Below are 18684 nucleotides of genomic sequence, written 5' to 3' on the forward strand. Positions count from 1 at the left end.
ATGAAAAGTGCTTAGAAATGCTAGCTATTAATAGCATGTGAAGAATAATTTCATTTTCCACACTTTTGAAGACAGTTCATTAAAAACTGAACATTCAAAGGTTTAATTTTTACTTAACATAACTTTATAGTAAATGATAATTAGATGTTCAGCATTAGATATGAAGGAGCAGAGGAACCTAGTTGGATTTGAACAGATTTTCAAGTATAAAAAAGTAAGTAAAGATTAATCATAGTCGTAGTAATCAATGTTATACTTTTATATTTTCTCAATTTTGTATAGTTTTTCTTTTTTCTTTTAAAAAATAATTATGAACATTTCCTTAAGTTATTAGAAACTCTTTTTAAATAGTGAGCACTTATTAAGTGTTTGCCATAGTTCAGGCAGCATTTAAGTGCTATACATACATTAACTAAAAATCTGTATAATGTCCCTGTGAGGGTAGGTATTATCACCATTCTAGACATAAGGACACTGAGCCTCAGAGAGGTTAATTAACTTGACCAGTGAAATAATTAGAAAGTGTCCGGGCCAGGGTTTAAACTCCAAGAGTTTGGTTCCAGAGCCCTGTCCTTGACCACCTCCCTAAAACGTAGTTGTTATCCTCTGCCTGGTAATATGCTAGTATGGAAAGAGCCATAGAGGTAATAGACTCTACCTTAATGTCTGAAGATAAGACAAGTAACACTGAGGGGCACAGAATAGCAGGGGGAAAATCTTTATTTAAAAGATATAAGTATCTTTTTGTATCCTCCCCCGAGGATATGTTTATTGATTTTTATTTTTTTTAGAAAGAAACAGAGACAGAGAGAGAGAGAACACGAAACAGATGTTCTCAAGAGAAAAACATTGATTGCCCCAACTGGGAATGGAACCCTGAAAGAAACCTAAGTATATGCCCTCCTAAGTATGTGCCCTGACCGGGAATCAAAACTGCAACCTTTTGGTGTATGGGATGACGCTCCAACCAACCGAGCCACCCAGCCAGGGCTAAAAGATATCAGTATCTTTTAGAACCATAAATAAAGGTAGAATTATTTTATTTCCATTAGAACACATATAAAATTCCAGAATGTGGTAAATTTTTATATCCTGTAAATGAAATACCTAATTTTCAAGCATGAAATTGTTGACATTTCAAATACGTTAACAGGAGTGATGAAAATACTAAACTGAGGATTTAAAAATATTTTTATTATTATTATTATTATTAGTTAAGGTATTACAAATGTGTCCTCATCCCCCCCCCATTAACCCCCAACCTTCCCCCCCCCCCCACCCCGCACACTCACGCTCCCATCCCGCTGTTGTCCATGTCCATTGGTTTGGCTTATATACATGTATACAAGTCCTTCGGTTGATCTCTTCCCCTTACCCACGCCCTCCCCTACTTCCCTTCTGGGGATTGATAGCCTGATCGCTGTTTCTCAGTCTAAAAATATTTTTAAGAAGCATCATTTACTATCATTTTTATTAGCACTACATTATGTATTTGATATGCTTCTTTTGTTTATAAATTCATGGTTATGTTTATTTTGTGGCAATAGAAATGGAAAAAAAGCTCTTGGAGGAAAGGACTTTAAAACAGAAAGTGGAGAACCTGCTGCTGGAAGCTGAGAAAAAATGCTCCATATTAGACTGTGACCTGAAACAGTCACAGCAGAAAGTAAATGAACTCCTTAAACAGAAAGATGTGCTTAATGAAGATGTAAGTATGTTTTTAATAAATAATATATTATTTAATGAATTAATAGTAAACTAGGCTTATTTGTAAAGGAACAATGATGATTTCATAATGTAAAATATTTTTCCTATAAAATAACATTTTATAACCTTTAAATTTTACTGAATTTGGATAATATACTAAACAAATAATAATTTTTAAAACTGTAAAGTTATTTTTAATGTAAAAGCCATATTTTATTTTTTAAAACATTATCAGAAATATTTTACTGTGAAATGAATTCACTGCCTGAGGGCAAAAATCTGTTTTGGATCATCATCTATGCTGCAAACTTATTGATAAGAAAAATCAAAATAATTTACTTACATACCAACTACACAATTTATTTTTTTAGGTTAGAAACTTGACATTAAAAATAGAGCAGGAAACTCAAAAGCGCTGCCTCACACAAAATGACTTGAAGATGCAAACACAGCAAGTTAACACACTAAAAATGTCAGAAAAGCAGTTAAAACAAGAGAATAATCATCTCATGGAAATGAAAATGAACTTGGAAAAACAGAATGCTGAACTTCGAAAGTAAGTTAATTGTTTGAGACAAAGTTTTACTAATATGCACAACTATCCACATGTAAATTCCCTTAATTTTGGTTTATCTGAGGATTCTTTTGGACCATTGTATTTTCTTGACCATGTTTTTTCTTGTTGTTGTATAAGTGGTGTGTAGAGTGCCACTATCGTTCTTTAAGAAGATTACTAGTATATTTGCTTCCCCAGCAGTGTTGTACTACCACCTTATTGTGATGCAGTGACACAGGGAGTGGTGGTATTGGAGCGGAAGAAAACGTCTGGGATTTCACCCCATGCTCTTAAGATTCCTCTTGGGACTGTCTCTCAAGCTTACTTCCCATGTATTCTTTGTTTGTCCCTTAGTACCTAGGACTTGGAAATGTTTCACTGTTAAGGAAATACCATGTAAATTTTTAAAGCTTTTTTTAAGGATATACTCTAGTGCCCTATTTATTAGAAGCTAGAAAACATTAAGATATGTTTTTGAAAAATTATAATTTATTTTTAATAAGCCTAGAATTAGGCTTGCTTTTAATTTAATTTTTTATTTAACTTTATTTCTTTATTGAAAATTAACATACAAACAGAAAAAGTACACAAATAAGTGTAGAACTTACTGCGTTTTTGTAAAGTGTTTACAAATCTTTGCATTTACCATCACATTTAGCTATAAAACCCTGTACTCCTAATGTCCACTTAGGCCCTCTCCCAGTCACTTCTTAACTCATAAGATAACCAATTTGGGGGTGCTCTTTTAATTCTAAAACTTGGTTGGCATAAGTGGCTGATTAACAGTGCATGTATGAAAATATGTAATTTTGTGTTACTGGTTTAATATAGCACTATTTGGTCTTAGAACCCCTTTATACTCTTAAAAATTATTGAGGGCCAAAGAATGTTTATTTTATATGAGTTACATCTAATGATTTTTTTTCTTAGAAATTAAAACCATTTTAAAACATAAAAGCATACATTTCATTAGCTGTTGGAGTGCTGACATCATGATATCTTTTACCCTCAAGAAAAGTCCGTGTACAGCTAGCGAGGGAATGGGAGTTAAAAAGAAGACACACCAACGAGCCCGAGCTGGTTTGGCTCAGTGGATAGAGCTTTGGTCCTCGAACTGAAGGGTCCTGGGTTCAGTTCCAGTCAAGGGCTTGTATCTCGATTGCAGCCCTGGTTGGGCACGTGTGGGAGATAATCCATGTGACCATCTCACGTCGATGTTTCTCTCTCTCCCCCTCCCTTCCATTCTAAAAAAAGAGTCAATGGAAAAATATGCTTGGGTGAGGATTAAGAAAACAAACACAATGATGCTTATTTATTAGTGTTATGAAAATGATGACTTCCAGGATTGTCTGAAAGGGTCTCAGGGACTTCCAGGGTTTCCCCAGAACACATTTGAAGAGTCACTGACTTAATATGTGTATAACTTATTTAAACATTTGACTTAATGTTACCACAGAGAACGTCAAGATGCAGATGGGCAAATGAAAGAGCTCCAAGATCAGCTTGAAGCAGAACAGTATTTCTCAGTAAGTTCCAGGCACATTCATTAAAAAATTATTGAACAAAAAATATTTTTGCTGCAGAGCCAGGAGAATGATTCTTGCCTTTAGAATAGTTTCTGTTATCATTGTTAGAAAAATAGTTCTAAGCACATGCCCATACTTTATGAAGTTGATTAAAAGCATTGCTTTTAGAGGAAGACTGTGAAAGAAATAAAATTGTCATTTTAACATTTGTACTTTTTTGAGCTCAGTTTTAAAATATGAAATAGTGTATGTCACCTCTGTTTCATTGATTTAAGCCAACAAAATTTCTTGTTTTAGTAATATTTTTTTGCCTCTTCATCCCTATCAGTCTACATCATTTAATGAGAAATCTCAGTATGATATTCTGTTGAAAATCACACTTCTAAATTATTAGCTGAACTTTATTGGTTAATTGGTTGATTATACGAAATCAAAAAGCATATTAAACTATAATTTGCTCAGGGGGCTCAACATTTCTCAGTGTTATTAATATATTTGTATGTATCAACTTTTTGTCTGGGTAGTTTTTTGAATGTAGAACGATTCTTGATGATGATGATATATGTCTATTATATTTTGCTGTTTAGACTCTCTATAAAACACAGGTGAGGGAACTTAAAGAAGAGTGTGAAGAAAAGACCAAACTTTGTAAAGAATTACAGCAGAAGAAACAGGAATTACAGGATGAAAGGTAAGGACAGGGTCCTGTCTCTTGTTCATAACCACATGCCCTGCCCCTAGAAGAGTGCCTACTATACTCCAAATAAAAGTTGTTGATGAAGAATTAGACGTAAACTTTGACTTCAGAGTGAAAATTGAAGATGCTATGTCTCTAAAATGTAGGGACTCATTGGCTGCTCAACTGGAGATCACCTTGACCAAAGCAGATTCTGAGCAGCTGGCTCGTTCAATTGCTGAAGAACAGTATTCTGATTTGGAAAAAGAGAAAATCATGAAAGAGCTGGAGATCAAAGAGATGATGGCTCGGCATAAACAGGAACTCAGTGAAAAAGATGCTACAATTGCATCTGTAAGTAAAATTCTTGGTTCATTTTTTTATTATAATTAAATTACTATATCATAAATCTTCCTTACAAGGTCTAGTAAAATAACATAAATCCAAATGAAACATTGTACATGCTGGCTACGAGATTTTCGATCCACTTAACTGGCTGCTTTCTAGTGTTTTTTCCACCCATCACACTGGCAGAAATTAAGTACCTTGATTAATTTTAAATGTTTGAAGGATGTTTGGAAAATGGCATTTGTATTTACTGCTATGGGGAGTGTAGATTTAGTATGGCATAGAAGAGGATTATAAATAGTATGGCAGTTTCCAGTAATTTTTAAAAAAATACATTTTATTGATTTTTTACAGAGACGAAGGGAGAGGGATAAAGAGTTAGAAACATCGATGAGAGAGAAACATCCATCAGCTGCCTCCTGCACGCCCCCTACTGGGGATGTGCCCGCAGCCAAGGTACATGCCCTTGACGGGAGTCAAACCTGGGACCCTTGAGTCCACAGGCCAACGCTCTATCCACTGAGCCAAACCGGTTAAGGCAGTAAATTTTAAATATTTATATTATCCAAAGAAAGTCAACATTAAGATAAATGTGCTAGAGGAATTCAGGCACAATACTCATAGCAGTAGGTATATTTGTAATAGCAAAAATTCAAATGTCTTATCAATAGAGGAATGAGTGGATGGATGAAATGTGATAGAATATGCAACTCTGTCAGTTAAAATGAATTAATTAGGTCTCTGTATCAACAACTAAATATAATATCAAGTGAAAGTAGGTACAGAAAGATAAATACAGCATGGTGCTATTTATGGACAATTTAAAATCACATGAAAATCCACTATATATTATTTCATGTATATATAATGAAAGTGCACGATCATGAATGAAGGATGAACACACAGTTCACAGTGAGAATTCCTTCAGGAAGAATAGAATTCGGCGAGAATACAAAAGGACATCAACTTCTTTAGTAAAATTTTATGTTCTGTTTTAAAATAATGTTCTGAAAGAAGTACTGCAGTTTTAACTTTTGTTTATTCTGCACGGTGCAATGCAGAGCTTTGTTACAGTATTTGCGCTTGTTTTTAGTTTATTAAGTTTTTTCTCACTAAAAATACTGCTGAGGATATTTAAGAAGAGGGCATTTTTTTGGCTTCCTGGGGTGTATATGAAGTATATTATGGTTTAAATTTTCTTCAAAAGTGAAGTTTGGTAAGGTAGTGCAAAGACAGGAAGTTTAGAGATAGATGTACTTAGAAAAACAGGAGTTTTAGTAACAGTCTAGGATATTTTCATTTTGAATTCTTGCTTGATAACTTAAATTTTTAATTCCTTAGCTTGAAGAAACTAATAGGACATTAACTAGTGATGTTGCCAATCTTGCAAATGAGAAAGAAGAATTAAATAACAAATTGAAAGATGCCCAAGAACGTATGTATTAACAAAGAATGTTAATTTTAAATATACCTAATGGTGGTCAGTGGCTTAGTTATAATATAATGGTGACATTTTTCTGTGTTTCAGAACTGTCAAGGTTGAAAGATGAAGAGATAAGTGCAGCAGCTATTAAAGCACAATTTGAGAAGCAGTTATTAACAGAGAGAACACTCAAAACGCAAGTATGTGTAATAAACTCTAAATAGGACTTTGAAATGTTTTTAGTTTGTCTTTTCTATTTGACTTCTGGCATTACACATTGGCTGTAGCTGTCAGTGAATGTATCAGTATTTATGAACAGTCCCAGTTATCTGACTTTTGCCAAGGTAATAGAAGTTAGGTTTGATTAACATTGTTTAGTTCAATATTTATTAAAGTTTTTGTTAATTTTTCCATGTGGAATCACATTCCCTCCTAATTTTTTATTATAATCTGATAAGTTTTTTTCTGCTTTTTAAGAAACTTTAAAGAATGACCATTTGCTGACAGCCTAAAAAAGGTCATTCTGAAAAAGGTACCTGTGATATTGACCATCCTTCTGTCAACTCTCATGGTGGTGTAGACAGCACCAATACTTTTGAGTCCCACATGTTTTGCCCTGTGCTTGGACATGTAATTTATTAATGGAGTACAACTGCAAAATTCTCTTCCAGATCAAAGAAGATCTGCCTAGTAAAAGTCTGTCTTAAAACCAAAAACTCAAAGTGGAAGAAAGTGACATCAGATCAGACCTATAAGCATTTTAAATCACAGTTCTCTGAAAACAGGAATGAAAAACTAGTAGAATAGAGGTTGGGGAAGGATAACGAGTAATGAAAGGAGGTGTGTTTCCTAATCTGTAAGGTGTTTCTTTGTGGCCCTGTGTATAGGGAAGGAGATCATTAGTGGCTATGTAACTTGCTATTGGTAAGTTACCACGAAACCACCAATGTAATGTATTTTTTGTTTATATATTTTTATTTTTATGTTTTTAAGGCTGTGAATAAGTTGGCTGAGATCATGAATCGAAAAGAACCTATCAAGCGTGGTAGTGACACAGATGTGCGGAGAAAAGAGAAGGAGAATAGAAAGCTACATATGGAGCTGAAATCGGAACGTGAAAAATTGACCCAGCAGATGATCAAGTATCAGAAAGAACTGAATGAGATGCAGGCTGTAAGGATACCTTTGGAATTCTAGTTTAAAGACTTCTTTTTAAAGAAGTAGAATTGCTTTCATGTCTGTATATATTTTATTGATTATAGAACATTTATATTAATAATTACTGGACTAAGAAGCAACATTATGAGATGTATGGCATCCAGTTAATTTGATACAATTTAATTCCTCATAGCAAATAGCTGAAGAGAGCCAGATTCGCATTGAACTGCAGATGACACTGGACAGTAAAGACAGTGACATTGAGCAGCTGCGGTCACAGCTCCAGGCCTTACATATGGGCATGGACAGTTCCAGTACAGGCAGTGGACCAGGGGATGCTGAGGCAGATGATGGATTTCCAGGTACAACAAACTTGTTTTCAGCCCTATCTTTATTTTCATTAAAAGCCTTTTGTCTTAAATATAAACCTGTTGATTATTTAAACCCTGTGACTGACTTTGTTCTTGAGGAAAAGTGTTTGTCATTTCTTTAAGGCAGAAACCTACTCCTTGGAGTAGGGATTCAAACAACAGTTTTAACTTATTTTACTTTAGTGATCTTTGACAACATCCTTCATTAAAAATGCAAAAAAAGTTTCACATATTTAGATATTTAAATTAGCTCATTACATATTATAGGCAGCTCTCTTTAAACTTTCATTTTATTTTCTCTTAACTCTTTTCTGCATTCTTACTTTTTTTATGTTGCGTGTTTAGTTCATATCACTCAATCACACACTATGGAATCCATGTCATTCACCTACCAACGTTCCTCTACCTCTCTCAATATTGCCACTAAACCTTCCAGCTCTCATGTGCTTCTTGACTCTGGTTCTGACTCAGAAGAAGAATCTTTGCCTTACTTACCTATTTCATCGGAACCTAATGATACAGGTGATAGCCTGAAAATCTTTCACCTTTGAGGTTTTTCTGACTACCCTTAATTTTAGTCCTTGTGGAAAACTTTTGTAACATTAACTAATATTCACTAACTCTAACAAATTGCTCTAGTCCCAGTTAAAAAAGGGACTCCTGCATGGACAAAGAGTTTGTTTTGGGGGGCATTTGCACTTGGCATTGCTGTGACAATTGATAGACTTATTTAGTCAGCTTACAAAAAATGAGACAGTACTTCGTATCATTTAAGGGCATGTGGTTTCACTGCCTGTTTCAGCCATTTTCAACCAAGAAGAAACTCTTTTCAAGGCTTCATATCAAGAGTGACAGTACTGAAAAAGCATGTAGACTGTCTCAGAGATCGCGTTTGGGTTTTTATCAAGTGCTTGCCTAGGCAACATTTTGCCTGGCCTTAAAAGAGAGTATAAGACAATTTGACCTGATCCTTGCTCTTATCGTTTAAATGAAGAAACAGGATAGAAAAATACATGAAATTATGTTTAACACAAAGTTAGTCGGGATACAAAAACATGTAATGTAAATGCCACAGGAAATTAATATATGAGCAGTTGAATGTCAGGTAAAATTTAGTCTCTTATTAGTTGAATTCAAAGTAAAATAACTATAGTTACTTACATTGTCACCACATTTCCCAGGTATATAATATAAATCATAAGTGATCCTGCTGAAGTTGTTTTAGAGCTTAGCAATAAAATTATTTCAGTCTTATGCACAGTGTTAGATGTCACCTGACTTAGTGCCTTAAGCTGGCATAGGACCATGTCCAGACAGTCGAGCACGTGGGCTCTTTTTTAATGACAGCGTTTCCTTCTGTTCAGACAGTTTGGAAGGGTGTTGATGTCCGAGAGTATATAGGCGCTGGAGTCCCTGTGTGACCTTTCTATGGGGGGTAAGAGTTAAGAAAGTTTAGGTAAAGCATCTAGCACGGATTCAGACATGTAGTAGCTGTTAAACAAGTGATAGCTACTTTTATTAATAGAGTAATATCCAAAAATGCTTATTTCACTTAATTATTTTATTGAAAGATGCTGATCAAATGCCAGTAGAACAAATTATAAGGATTCAGTCTTTACTAGAATTTTATTGATTTTGATATTTTGGAATTTAGAAATCATGTGGTTATATTGCTATGCATTAATCAATTTTAATCTGTAATTTACATAATTTTATTATAGCCATTCTAAAAGTTAATTTTCTCTGAACATGCAATTACTCCCTTAAAATGTTTTCTCTTCTTTGCCCTAACCAGTTTGGCTCAGTGGATAGAGCGTCGGCCTGCGGACTCAAGGGTCCCAGGTTCGATTCTGGTCAAGGGCCTGTACCTTGGTTGCTGGCACATCCCCAGTAGGGGGTGTTCAGGAAGCAGCTGATCGATGTTTCTGTCCCATTGATGTTTCTAACTCTCTATCCCTCTCCTTCCTCTCTGTAAAAAATCAATAAAATATATTTTTAAAAATGTTTTTTCTTCGAAGAAAATGTGCAGTAAATCTATAATGAGGCCTCCTTCCAAAGGAAAAACCAAGGGTTCTAATACAGGTGTATAGTGAGAATAAAGAGCTGCTTCTCTTCTTTGCAGCTTTTCTGCTGAACTGTGCAAATGCATGCATTTAATCAGCAGGGCATTTGACTTTATAAACTATAGGATATATATTTCCAATGTGATATAACCTGGATTTTGTTTTGCATTGCATAACTTGCTTTTACTGATCCCGCATTGTTATTATATCCTAGATAATGAGCAATGGTAAATTCTGAAGGATATAATTGATTTGTTTTGTGACTTTAATATTAAAATATTGTTAAATTTCTCATTTTCTTAGAATTGTTATATTTATCCTCCTATGTGTATTTATAGAATCAAGATTAGAGGGATGGCTTTCATTACCTGTGAGAAACAACACTAAGAAGTTTGGATGGGTTAGAAAGGTAATTGTTACTTTTCATTGTGGTTCTTTTGCTTTGCTTTTGGTTGGTTTAGCTACATACAGTCATTTCACTTTTGTAGGTATAAAGAACATATAAGTAATATAACTAAAACATTCAGACACATAAAACTTTTTTGCACTGTCTGATCTGGAATGACATGGTTTTATATATCTTTGTAAAAAATAACTTTTATCATTAATATATTGTTAATAATAAAATAAGTTTTGGTGGGAAACAAATCTGGATATGACAGAAAGACCCATTTATTTATTTTCCTCTGTTACTATGAGTATTGATGTTGTGTTCGTCTTTGAGGTGTCTTACTTCATTGAGGCTTATATACTGCAACTCGGTAGCTTATGAAAAACAGAAACTTATTTCTCACAGTTCTGGAGGCTGGAAGTCCAGAGTGCTGGCCTGTTTGGGTTCTGGTAAAGTCCTTCTCTCAGGTTGCACAATTCCCGTTGTGTCCTCGCGTGGTAGAAAAGGCTGGGTCCTCTCTGGAACTCCATTAATCGCATTCATGAGGACTTTGCTCTCATGACCTAGTCACTTCTCCAGAGGCCCCTCCTCCTCATATCATCCCATTAGGAGTTAGGATTTAACATATGAACTTGGGGGGAACATAAACATTCAAACCATAGCTATAGGTTGGCAACCTATGTTATTGGATCTTAAGCTGAACCAGTCCAAAAAAATATTTGAGTTCATTTTCAACTTGCTTATTTAAGTTATATACAAACAGAATTTCTCATTATCTTAGGGAAAACTTTTCTAAGGGTATATTAAGAACTTTTTTAGTTATTTAACTTAGGTTTTTTATATGATTTTTATTGCTGATAGAGAATTTATTTTCAAAGAAAATAAGATACATATCAATTTTAAACATTGTTTAATTTCTTCCCTTCCTCTTTTTAACAGTATGTGATCGTAAGCAGTAAGAAGATTCTTTTCTATGACAGTGAACAAGATAAAGAACATTCTAATCCATACATGGTTTTAGATATAGAGTAAGTGTTTTTATTAGAATATTTAGGAACTTCATTTTTTAAAGTATAAGAGAGTAACATGACATTTTTTGTCAAATTAATGCATGTATTGGTCACCTGGTATGTCTATTTACTCATATAGTATAGCTGCTGCTGGACTGTTGTTACATTTTCGTATATTTGCTTCATGTAGATGGACATCTGAGATATAAGTTAGCTAAGACATTTTTATTTCATGGGTCTTTACTAGTTGTTTTCTGAAATGAATTAGAAAGTTTTATGACTTACTAAAATTTTCTCCAAGTCTCAAGGAGTGATTGATGTAATAGAATTAGCAAGATATTCTTTCTGACCTTCTAGCATGGGTCAAAGTAGTCAGTTTTAATTTCTGACTAGTATAGGATAACTAATGTAATTTCACCTTTTGCTAATAGTTTATTTCTTTATTAAAAATCTTTTACAGCAAGTTGTTTCATGTCCGACCAGTTACACAGACAGATGTATATAGAGCAGATGCTAAAGAAATTCCAAGGATATTTCAGGTAAACATAGTTTTATTTCGTTTTTGGATGGTTTGTTTTTTGTTTTTTGTTTTCTTTCACCTTTAGAGATTCTAAGAGTGACATAACATAACGATTTTTCTTATTCTTGGGCTATCTTCAAATTACCTTTAAATTTTAGTTCCATTTAAAGATGGTTCATTCTTTTGTGATTTTCATGCCTATTCTATTTGGATATATCTTCATTTCTCCATTTTACATTTTAAAGTCTGTAGTGTATTTATATCATGTTTCTGGCCTTTGCTATTCTTTTGTTCAAGGTTGCTTATGACATTTTTTTAAGCATAAACTTTCCTCTTCTGTTGATGGTTTTATGCTCAGCTCTCTAGGAAGTGAAAAAAGTTGCTTGTGAAGTTAAAATGTGAACCCAGTAGCCCTTTCCTTCTGATTTAAAGTGAAGCCTAATTCTTCTTTTTACTACTTCCTTTTTAAAATTAGTCAGACCAGCCTTAGCCAGTTTTGCTCAGTGGATAGAGCATCAGCCTGTGGACCAATGGGTCCTGGGTTTGATTCTAGTCAAGGGCACGTACCTTGGTGGCAGTCTCCTCTTCAGCCTGGGCCCTGGTCAGGGCACGCGCAGGAGGCAACCAGTCAATGTGTGTTTCTTTCACATCGATGTTTCTCTCTGTCTTTTCCTCTCTCTTCCACTCTCCCTAAAAATCAATAGAAAAATATCCTCGGGTGAGGATTAACAACAACAAAATTAAAATTTCTTAAAAAAAAATTTAGACCACCAGTTAGTTATTGATGAGCTCCTTCTGTGTAAAAGCCATTATGTTTGGTGTACTATGGGGAAATTATTTTCTGGTGCTTATCATGTTTATTTGGAGTATATCATATATCTTTTCCTTTTTTTCTTCCTTAACTCTCCAAACACAAGTCTTTTCAGTTATAGCTGTGTTTACAATTATCACCAGTTGTCTATTTTTGAAAATCATAAAAGCATCAAGTCATATAATTGCCACATCTCTTCAGGCGATTATTTTGAATACTCCCTCCCAGAAAAACTTTCTAACACCCATCACGTGCAAATTTACCTTGCTAGCCTGTTCTGCTAAGACTGTTCTGCTAAGACTGCTGAACATAGTAAGATATCATGGAGAAAAAAAGAGGCGCCATTTGAACAGGAATGATTCTTTTGAAATTAACCAAAGCGACTATATAATGACTTTTCTCCTATAAGCTCTTGATGAGATAGAATCTACTGATGTTAGAACATCAGGTGCATTTTCTTCTTATTGAATAATTTAGGTTAATTTCATTTTATTTATGCTATAAGAATTGTTACTATTTAAAAAATAGCTTTTGTTTAGAAATCACTCATTGTGCTTTTTGGTATTTATAGATTCTGTATGCCAATGAAGGAGAAAGTAAGAAGGAACAAGAATTTCCAGTGGAGCCAGTGGGAGAAAAGTCAAATTATATTTGCCACAAAGGACATGAATTTATTCCTACTCTCTATCATTTTCCAACCAACTGTGAGGCTTGTATGAAGCCATTGTGGCATATGTTCAAACCTCCTCCTGCTTTGGAATGCCGTCGCTGCCATATTAAATGTCATAAAGACCACATGGACAAAAAGGAAGAGATTATAGCACCTTGCAAAGGTAAATAGTAAACTACTCGCTCCATCAATATTTATGTTCATATCATTTTAAACACATTAATTTTTTCAAATATTTTTGTAGTCTACTATGATATTTCAACGGCAAAGAATCTGTTGGTATTAGCAAACTCTACAGAAGAGCAGCAAAAGTGGGTTAGTCGGTTGGTGAAAAAGATACCTAAAAAGCCTCCAGCTCCAGACCCTTTTGCACGGTCATCTCCTAGAACTTCAATGAAGATACAACAGAACCAGTCTATTAGACGGCCAAGTCGACAGCTTGCCCCGAATAAACCAAGGTAATAGCTAAAAATGTGGTAAAGATGAAAATATTTTTAGAAATATTTTACTATTCATATTCAAACTACAAATTTTTCTAATTACAGTTTTATTTTCCTAGATATTTTAATGAATTATGGAATACCAAATCTTTGAAACTATTTAAGCATGCATGTCTCATTCATTGATTGAGGTGAATGTAATATAAATTTATTTACTAAATCACATATATTACACTCAACCAAAAATATTTGAAGGGCTAATTTTTTGCCATGTTTAGGTCTATAATCATAGCATTCTAGGGGTGGATAAGCACATTGACCAACTTCATGCTTTAGTAGGCAGGATGCGCACCCAGCTCCAAGTGTCAGGCACGCACATCGTGTTTGATATTGCAAACTCCTAAACCTCTTTCATATTAGATGACTTGGGAGGTAGGACTGAAATCTTAATTCAAATTTAAGTTTAAAACAATAATGTGTCTTTTATTTAAAGGGCAATATAGATCAGCTTTAAAATGCAGATATTAACATGGGTGAAGTGGACATTCCTTGTATTGAGGTGGAGTTGGGAATATGGCGTAAGTTCAGAGAGGATCATTAATGCACAAAAATATTTTGGGGGAACCACTTTTATATGGCGACAGTATAGTAATGTAGTTCTTTATTCAGAATAAGCCATGTCTTGTCTTACTAGATACAGCATTGATAATGTTGCTATTTATTAAAATGAACATGAAGAGTTGGTTAGCTAAAGGCTATACTTAGATCAGGTGTCTAATTTCAGGTACCCTCTTTGTTCCCTAACACAGGACCTTCAGTATATAAATAATGATGTTCATTGGCTATCCTATCAGAAATCTTTTCATTCTAACCACAGACATCTTATATGAAACTTTTCTTGGGCGGGGGGATAAAATGGACACATATGTAATACCCTTTGTAATACTTTAAGCAATAAAAAAAAAATAAAAATAAAAATAAAGAAAAAGAAACTTTTCTTGAAACTAATATCACAAGGAAATAATTTAGAATGACAAAGGTAGAATTGGTGTTTCAGCAGTGAAAATGTTGAATTTTTATGTGAGGTATGCTAAAAAGATTACAAAATTAGTGATTATATGATAGTAATTAAGCTGAAGAAACTTAAAGAATTCAGAGACGTTCAGGGTCATTTCCGTGTGCCATGTACCAAACATCTAAAAACTATTAAATTTCTAGTATTAATATTATAGAACTATTAGCGTATTAATGGCATTTTAATACGCTATATCATGTTCTACAGCTTTTGAGGTGCTTCCATATATAATTTAACTGTGTATTCTTTTATTTGATCTTTAAAATACTCCTATGGGGTAGATTTGGTATTATCTTTTTCTTTTTTTTAAATATTTTATTGATTTCAGAGAGGAAGGGAGAGGGAGAGAGAGATAGAAACATCAGTGATGAGAGAGAATCATTGATCAGTTACGTCCTGTGCTTCCCACACTGGGATCAAGCCTGCAGCTGAGGCATGTGCCCTGATGGGTAAGTGAACTGTGACCTCCTGGTTTATAGGTCGGCACTCAACCACTGAGCCATGCCAGATGGGTGGTATTATCTTTCTTTATGATTTAGACTCGAAGGACAAATAATTGGTTTAGTTTCAGGACTGTAGGAGCAGTAGTCTTTTTTATATTTTTTATTCTTTTGTCCTGTTGAATAAGTTAATGATGTCACTACATATGATAACACATAGAATTAATTTATATAAAGAAGTAATTTCCAGACAAAATGAGGCATACTTCACTTCCATAACCGTTTCTCGTTCACTGACTTTCCTTTTTCTCCCCTCCTCCCCCAATTCAGCATCATGGTCTATTTAAAGGCACCTTTACTTTTGATTTTTGTTGCTTTTTGTTTTGTTTTAGTTCTGGCCCTGCCCTTCGAATCATTCTTCATTGATTTTTTAATACATTTTGCGTAGCCAACAGTAAGTAATAGGGATTTCTTTCTCTCACAACTGTGCATGTAGATAAAACTAATAGTAAAACTGACTGTAAAATGCATAGGGTATTTTTGTGAAAAAATTTTAATCTAATATACTCTGACATTTTAAATGTAAAGATGGGCACATTTAAAATATGATTTTGTTTTTTATTATGCCTCTGCAACAATATTTCCATTGTTTTTAACATCTATGCCTCCATTGCTTCATTAACTCATAAAATTGTATATATCTTGTCTTATATGAATAACCATACAGTTTGCACTCGTTTTTTGGGTGTCACATTTTGAGAGTAAAGTGCTGACTTTTGATGAAGATAGTTTGGGGAGATCCTAATTTGTTTGAGTGCCAGACACAAAATACTGGTCTCTGCTGAGGACCATTTCTCTTTAATTAGTTTTCTTTTAAAGATCTTTTTTTGTTAACATAAATTTATTGGGGTGACATTGGTTAATAGGCTCATATAGGTTTCAAGTGTAGATTTCTATGATGCAAGGTCTATATATTGCACTGTGTGTCCACCCTCAAAATCAAATCTTCCATCACCATATAGTAGGCCCTTTCACACCACCAAAGATCTTTTGTTAAAAATGCAATATTTAAGCCTTAAAGAAAAGGGTAAAGCAAAAACTCAAAAAAATTCTCTTCCAGTTTTATGAAGTAAGGCATTGCAAACACAATTTTAAACTTGGAGTGGAGGGAGCTATTATGTCATTATTATCTTTGTTGGTTTTTTTTTTTTTTCATTTCTAAATATCAGAAAATTAACAGTAATTTTTTGGAAAAAGTTAATAAGGTTATATACAATTTGAAGTGTCAAAAAAAATCCATAAATGAATTAGAAGAAATAATGTATCTGATCTTAGATTGGAGAATTTTCTAAGAATAAAAACAAAGGAAGAAAAGAAAGCTACAAATTGACTAACCAAAAATAAAGCCTCATAAATTTTAAAAACACGCATCTATTTGCAATATTATATATATATATATTTCTCAAAGAAATCATTAAGAAAAAGGAGGTTGCCTCTTCCCAATATAAAAATTAGTGAGGAATATGCAGGCATTGCCATAAAGATGAAAAAGTGCAACCTGGTTATTAAGCGAAGAAATTTAAATTAAAACTAAAATGTTAAAGTCATTTTCACGTGCCAAACTGGTCTGGATTAAGAAACTTAGTATTGGCAGGGTGTGAAGAAATGGGGACCCTCATGTTCTGCTAGCAGAACACAGAATTAAATGTACCCTTTCTGAAGCCGTCTTTGGCAGTAAATTTCACAGGCCTGGAGTGTGATGAATTAAATGAATGAGATAGACAGTTAAACAGATACTTACAGTAAGCTTAAATGTTTATCATAGATTCATTAATATTATGGAGGCCAAAGGAAAGAGTGGAGAATTTTGCCTGAAGGCATCAAGAAAGAGGTCCAAAAAATGGGTCTCAGTAATTTTCTGGGAAAAGACAATCTCAGGCAAAATGTGATATGCAGAGGGACTAGACTGTCAGAATTCCTTAGTGTTTGTGGTCTTTTATTGGAGTGGTAGGGAATGGTGCTGGAGAGGAAGTGTTGAGCCAGGTTGAAAGGGACCATGTACGTTTTGCTGCAGGAGTTTTTCTTTTGTTCTTCAGATTGAAGTCTTTCACAAGAGGTTGGTATGTTTAGACTTGATGAGGTCCTGCCCTGAAGAGCTGACAGTGGGAGAAACCAGGCTAACTGAAAGATTTAAGTTGAAATGACAAGTATTAGATGACTGGGAGGGGTTGAGGGATAGGTTTTAAGGGAAGTGCTTGTCATGCACTGCTACAAGAACTAGTGATTATACTTTTAAAATTTGAAAGGCACACACTTCAAAGGTTTGGAAGGATTTAAAGTGCAGGTTTCTCATAAAATAGCTAAAATTGGGTGGACACCCAGGAAGGCCTACTGATCTCAATCTGCTGAGCGGGAGAGTCGAAACCATAGCTAAAAGTTGCTTTCTATGTAAGCCTAGAAAAGTTAGTATGTGTTAGATACCTGTTAAATAAATAATTATATCGGAGTTTGTATAGTTTTTCAAATATTATTCTGCATTCAGCCCATTTTTTAAATAGAGTAATTTGAGTTGGTTTGTTTACTTTTAAATTAGGGTAATCATCCATCAACCCACTCTGTCAGTGATTCTCAGAGCCAACCAACTGCATCAGTATTTATCTCGGGATTTAATTTAAAATGCAAATATTTGCCCTCCTTTTGTTCAGTCCAATTATATCAGAATCTCCTGGGATATGTCCTGGGAATATATATTATAAATAGCATTGGGAAAATCACATATACTAAAATTTAAGAACACAGGACAGTGATCACAGATGAGACTTTAGGGACCAGATGAGTTCCTTGACATAAGTTGATGCATGAACAAAAGCTATTCCTATTTTTAAAATAAAGATGATTGCAGTATTTTAGATTATTGGATTGGGTTGGAAAGAAGACCACATATATCTCTGCTGTAAGTCCATTTTCTTGAGCCAAGATAAGTTGCTAATGTTGTTACATACCTGTGGATTTTCCCTCATCTGTAGTTTTTCATGAAGTGCATAACTGTTGGTGACCCATTGAGCAAGTAAGGTCCTACTGGAATGGAGAAAGCTGCATTCTGAAAACTACTTCCTATCTTTGTCTTCAGTTCTCTGGTATTCTAGAAAGCATACCTGGCCAACATGATTATATACATTTTTATAAAAGAGAAAGATTTCCTGGCTGTTTCCATCTTAATTATGTTATTGATGGAGGGAAAGTAAACATGCTCATGCACATTCAAAGTGTGATTTCTAGATCATAATTTATGAAACTGCCATTTCTAAAGAGTATTCGTAAAGTATAAATTTGCAAACCTCCCATTACAGATTGCTTGATTTGGCATTTAAAGACTGGGATTGGTCATTTGATGATGTTGATGGTGGTGATGATGATGACGATGTTTTTGATTTCTGAAGAAATAAATGGGGTAAATCAAAAAGTGAAAAATGAGTTATTTTACAACTTTCAAGTAGCG

The 18684-nt window shown here is 34.1% G+C and overlaps 1 protein-coding gene across 7 annotated transcripts in view; it reads left to right on the plus strand.

Moving 5' to 3' along the window:
• The window catches only part of ROCK2 (Rho associated coiled-coil containing protein kinase 2), an 88878-nt gene that overhangs the window by 65742 nt on the left and 4452 nt on the right, over window positions 1–18684 (plus strand). Inside the window, exons 19-35 of one of the 7 annotated variants that reach the window (XR_004971937.1) lie at window positions 1548–1708; window positions 2079–2263; window positions 3720–3789; window positions 4377–4480; window positions 4633–4819; window positions 6155–6248; window positions 6342–6436; window positions 7230–7409; window positions 7588–7756; window positions 8111–8287; window positions 10167–10237; window positions 11159–11247; window positions 11690–11768; window positions 13132–13393; window positions 13475–13688; window positions 13790–13861; window positions 15578–15639. Coding sequence is in view for 6 of the 7 variants with exons in the window: in XM_036335317.1 (XP_036191210.1) it covers window positions 1548–1708; window positions 2079–2263; window positions 3720–3789; window positions 4377–4480; window positions 4633–4819; window positions 6155–6248; window positions 6342–6436; window positions 7230–7409; window positions 7588–7756; window positions 8111–8287; window positions 10167–10237; window positions 11159–11247; window positions 11690–11768; window positions 13132–13393; window positions 13475–13688; window positions 15516–15633 (2255 nt within the window). In the remaining variant the exon portion in view is untranslated. Of the gene's footprint in view, window positions 1–1547; window positions 1709–2078; window positions 2264–3719; window positions 3790–4376; window positions 4481–4632; window positions 4820–6154; window positions 6249–6341; window positions 6437–7229; window positions 7410–7587; window positions 7757–8110; window positions 8288–10166; window positions 10238–11158; window positions 11248–11689; window positions 11769–13131; window positions 13394–13474; window positions 13689–13789; window positions 13862–15515; window positions 15640–18535; window positions 18637–18684 lie in introns of all 7 variants that reach the window. The other 6 variants (XM_036335319.1, XM_036335317.1, XM_036335320.1 and 3 more) reach the window with 6 other exon arrangements.

This window comes from Myotis myotis, unplaced genomic scaffold, assembly GCF_014108235.1.
Source record: "Myotis myotis isolate mMyoMyo1 unplaced genomic scaffold, mMyoMyo1.p scaffold_m19_p_14, whole genome shotgun sequence".
Taxonomy (NCBI): domain Eukaryota; kingdom Metazoa; phylum Chordata; class Mammalia; order Chiroptera; family Vespertilionidae; genus Myotis; species Myotis myotis.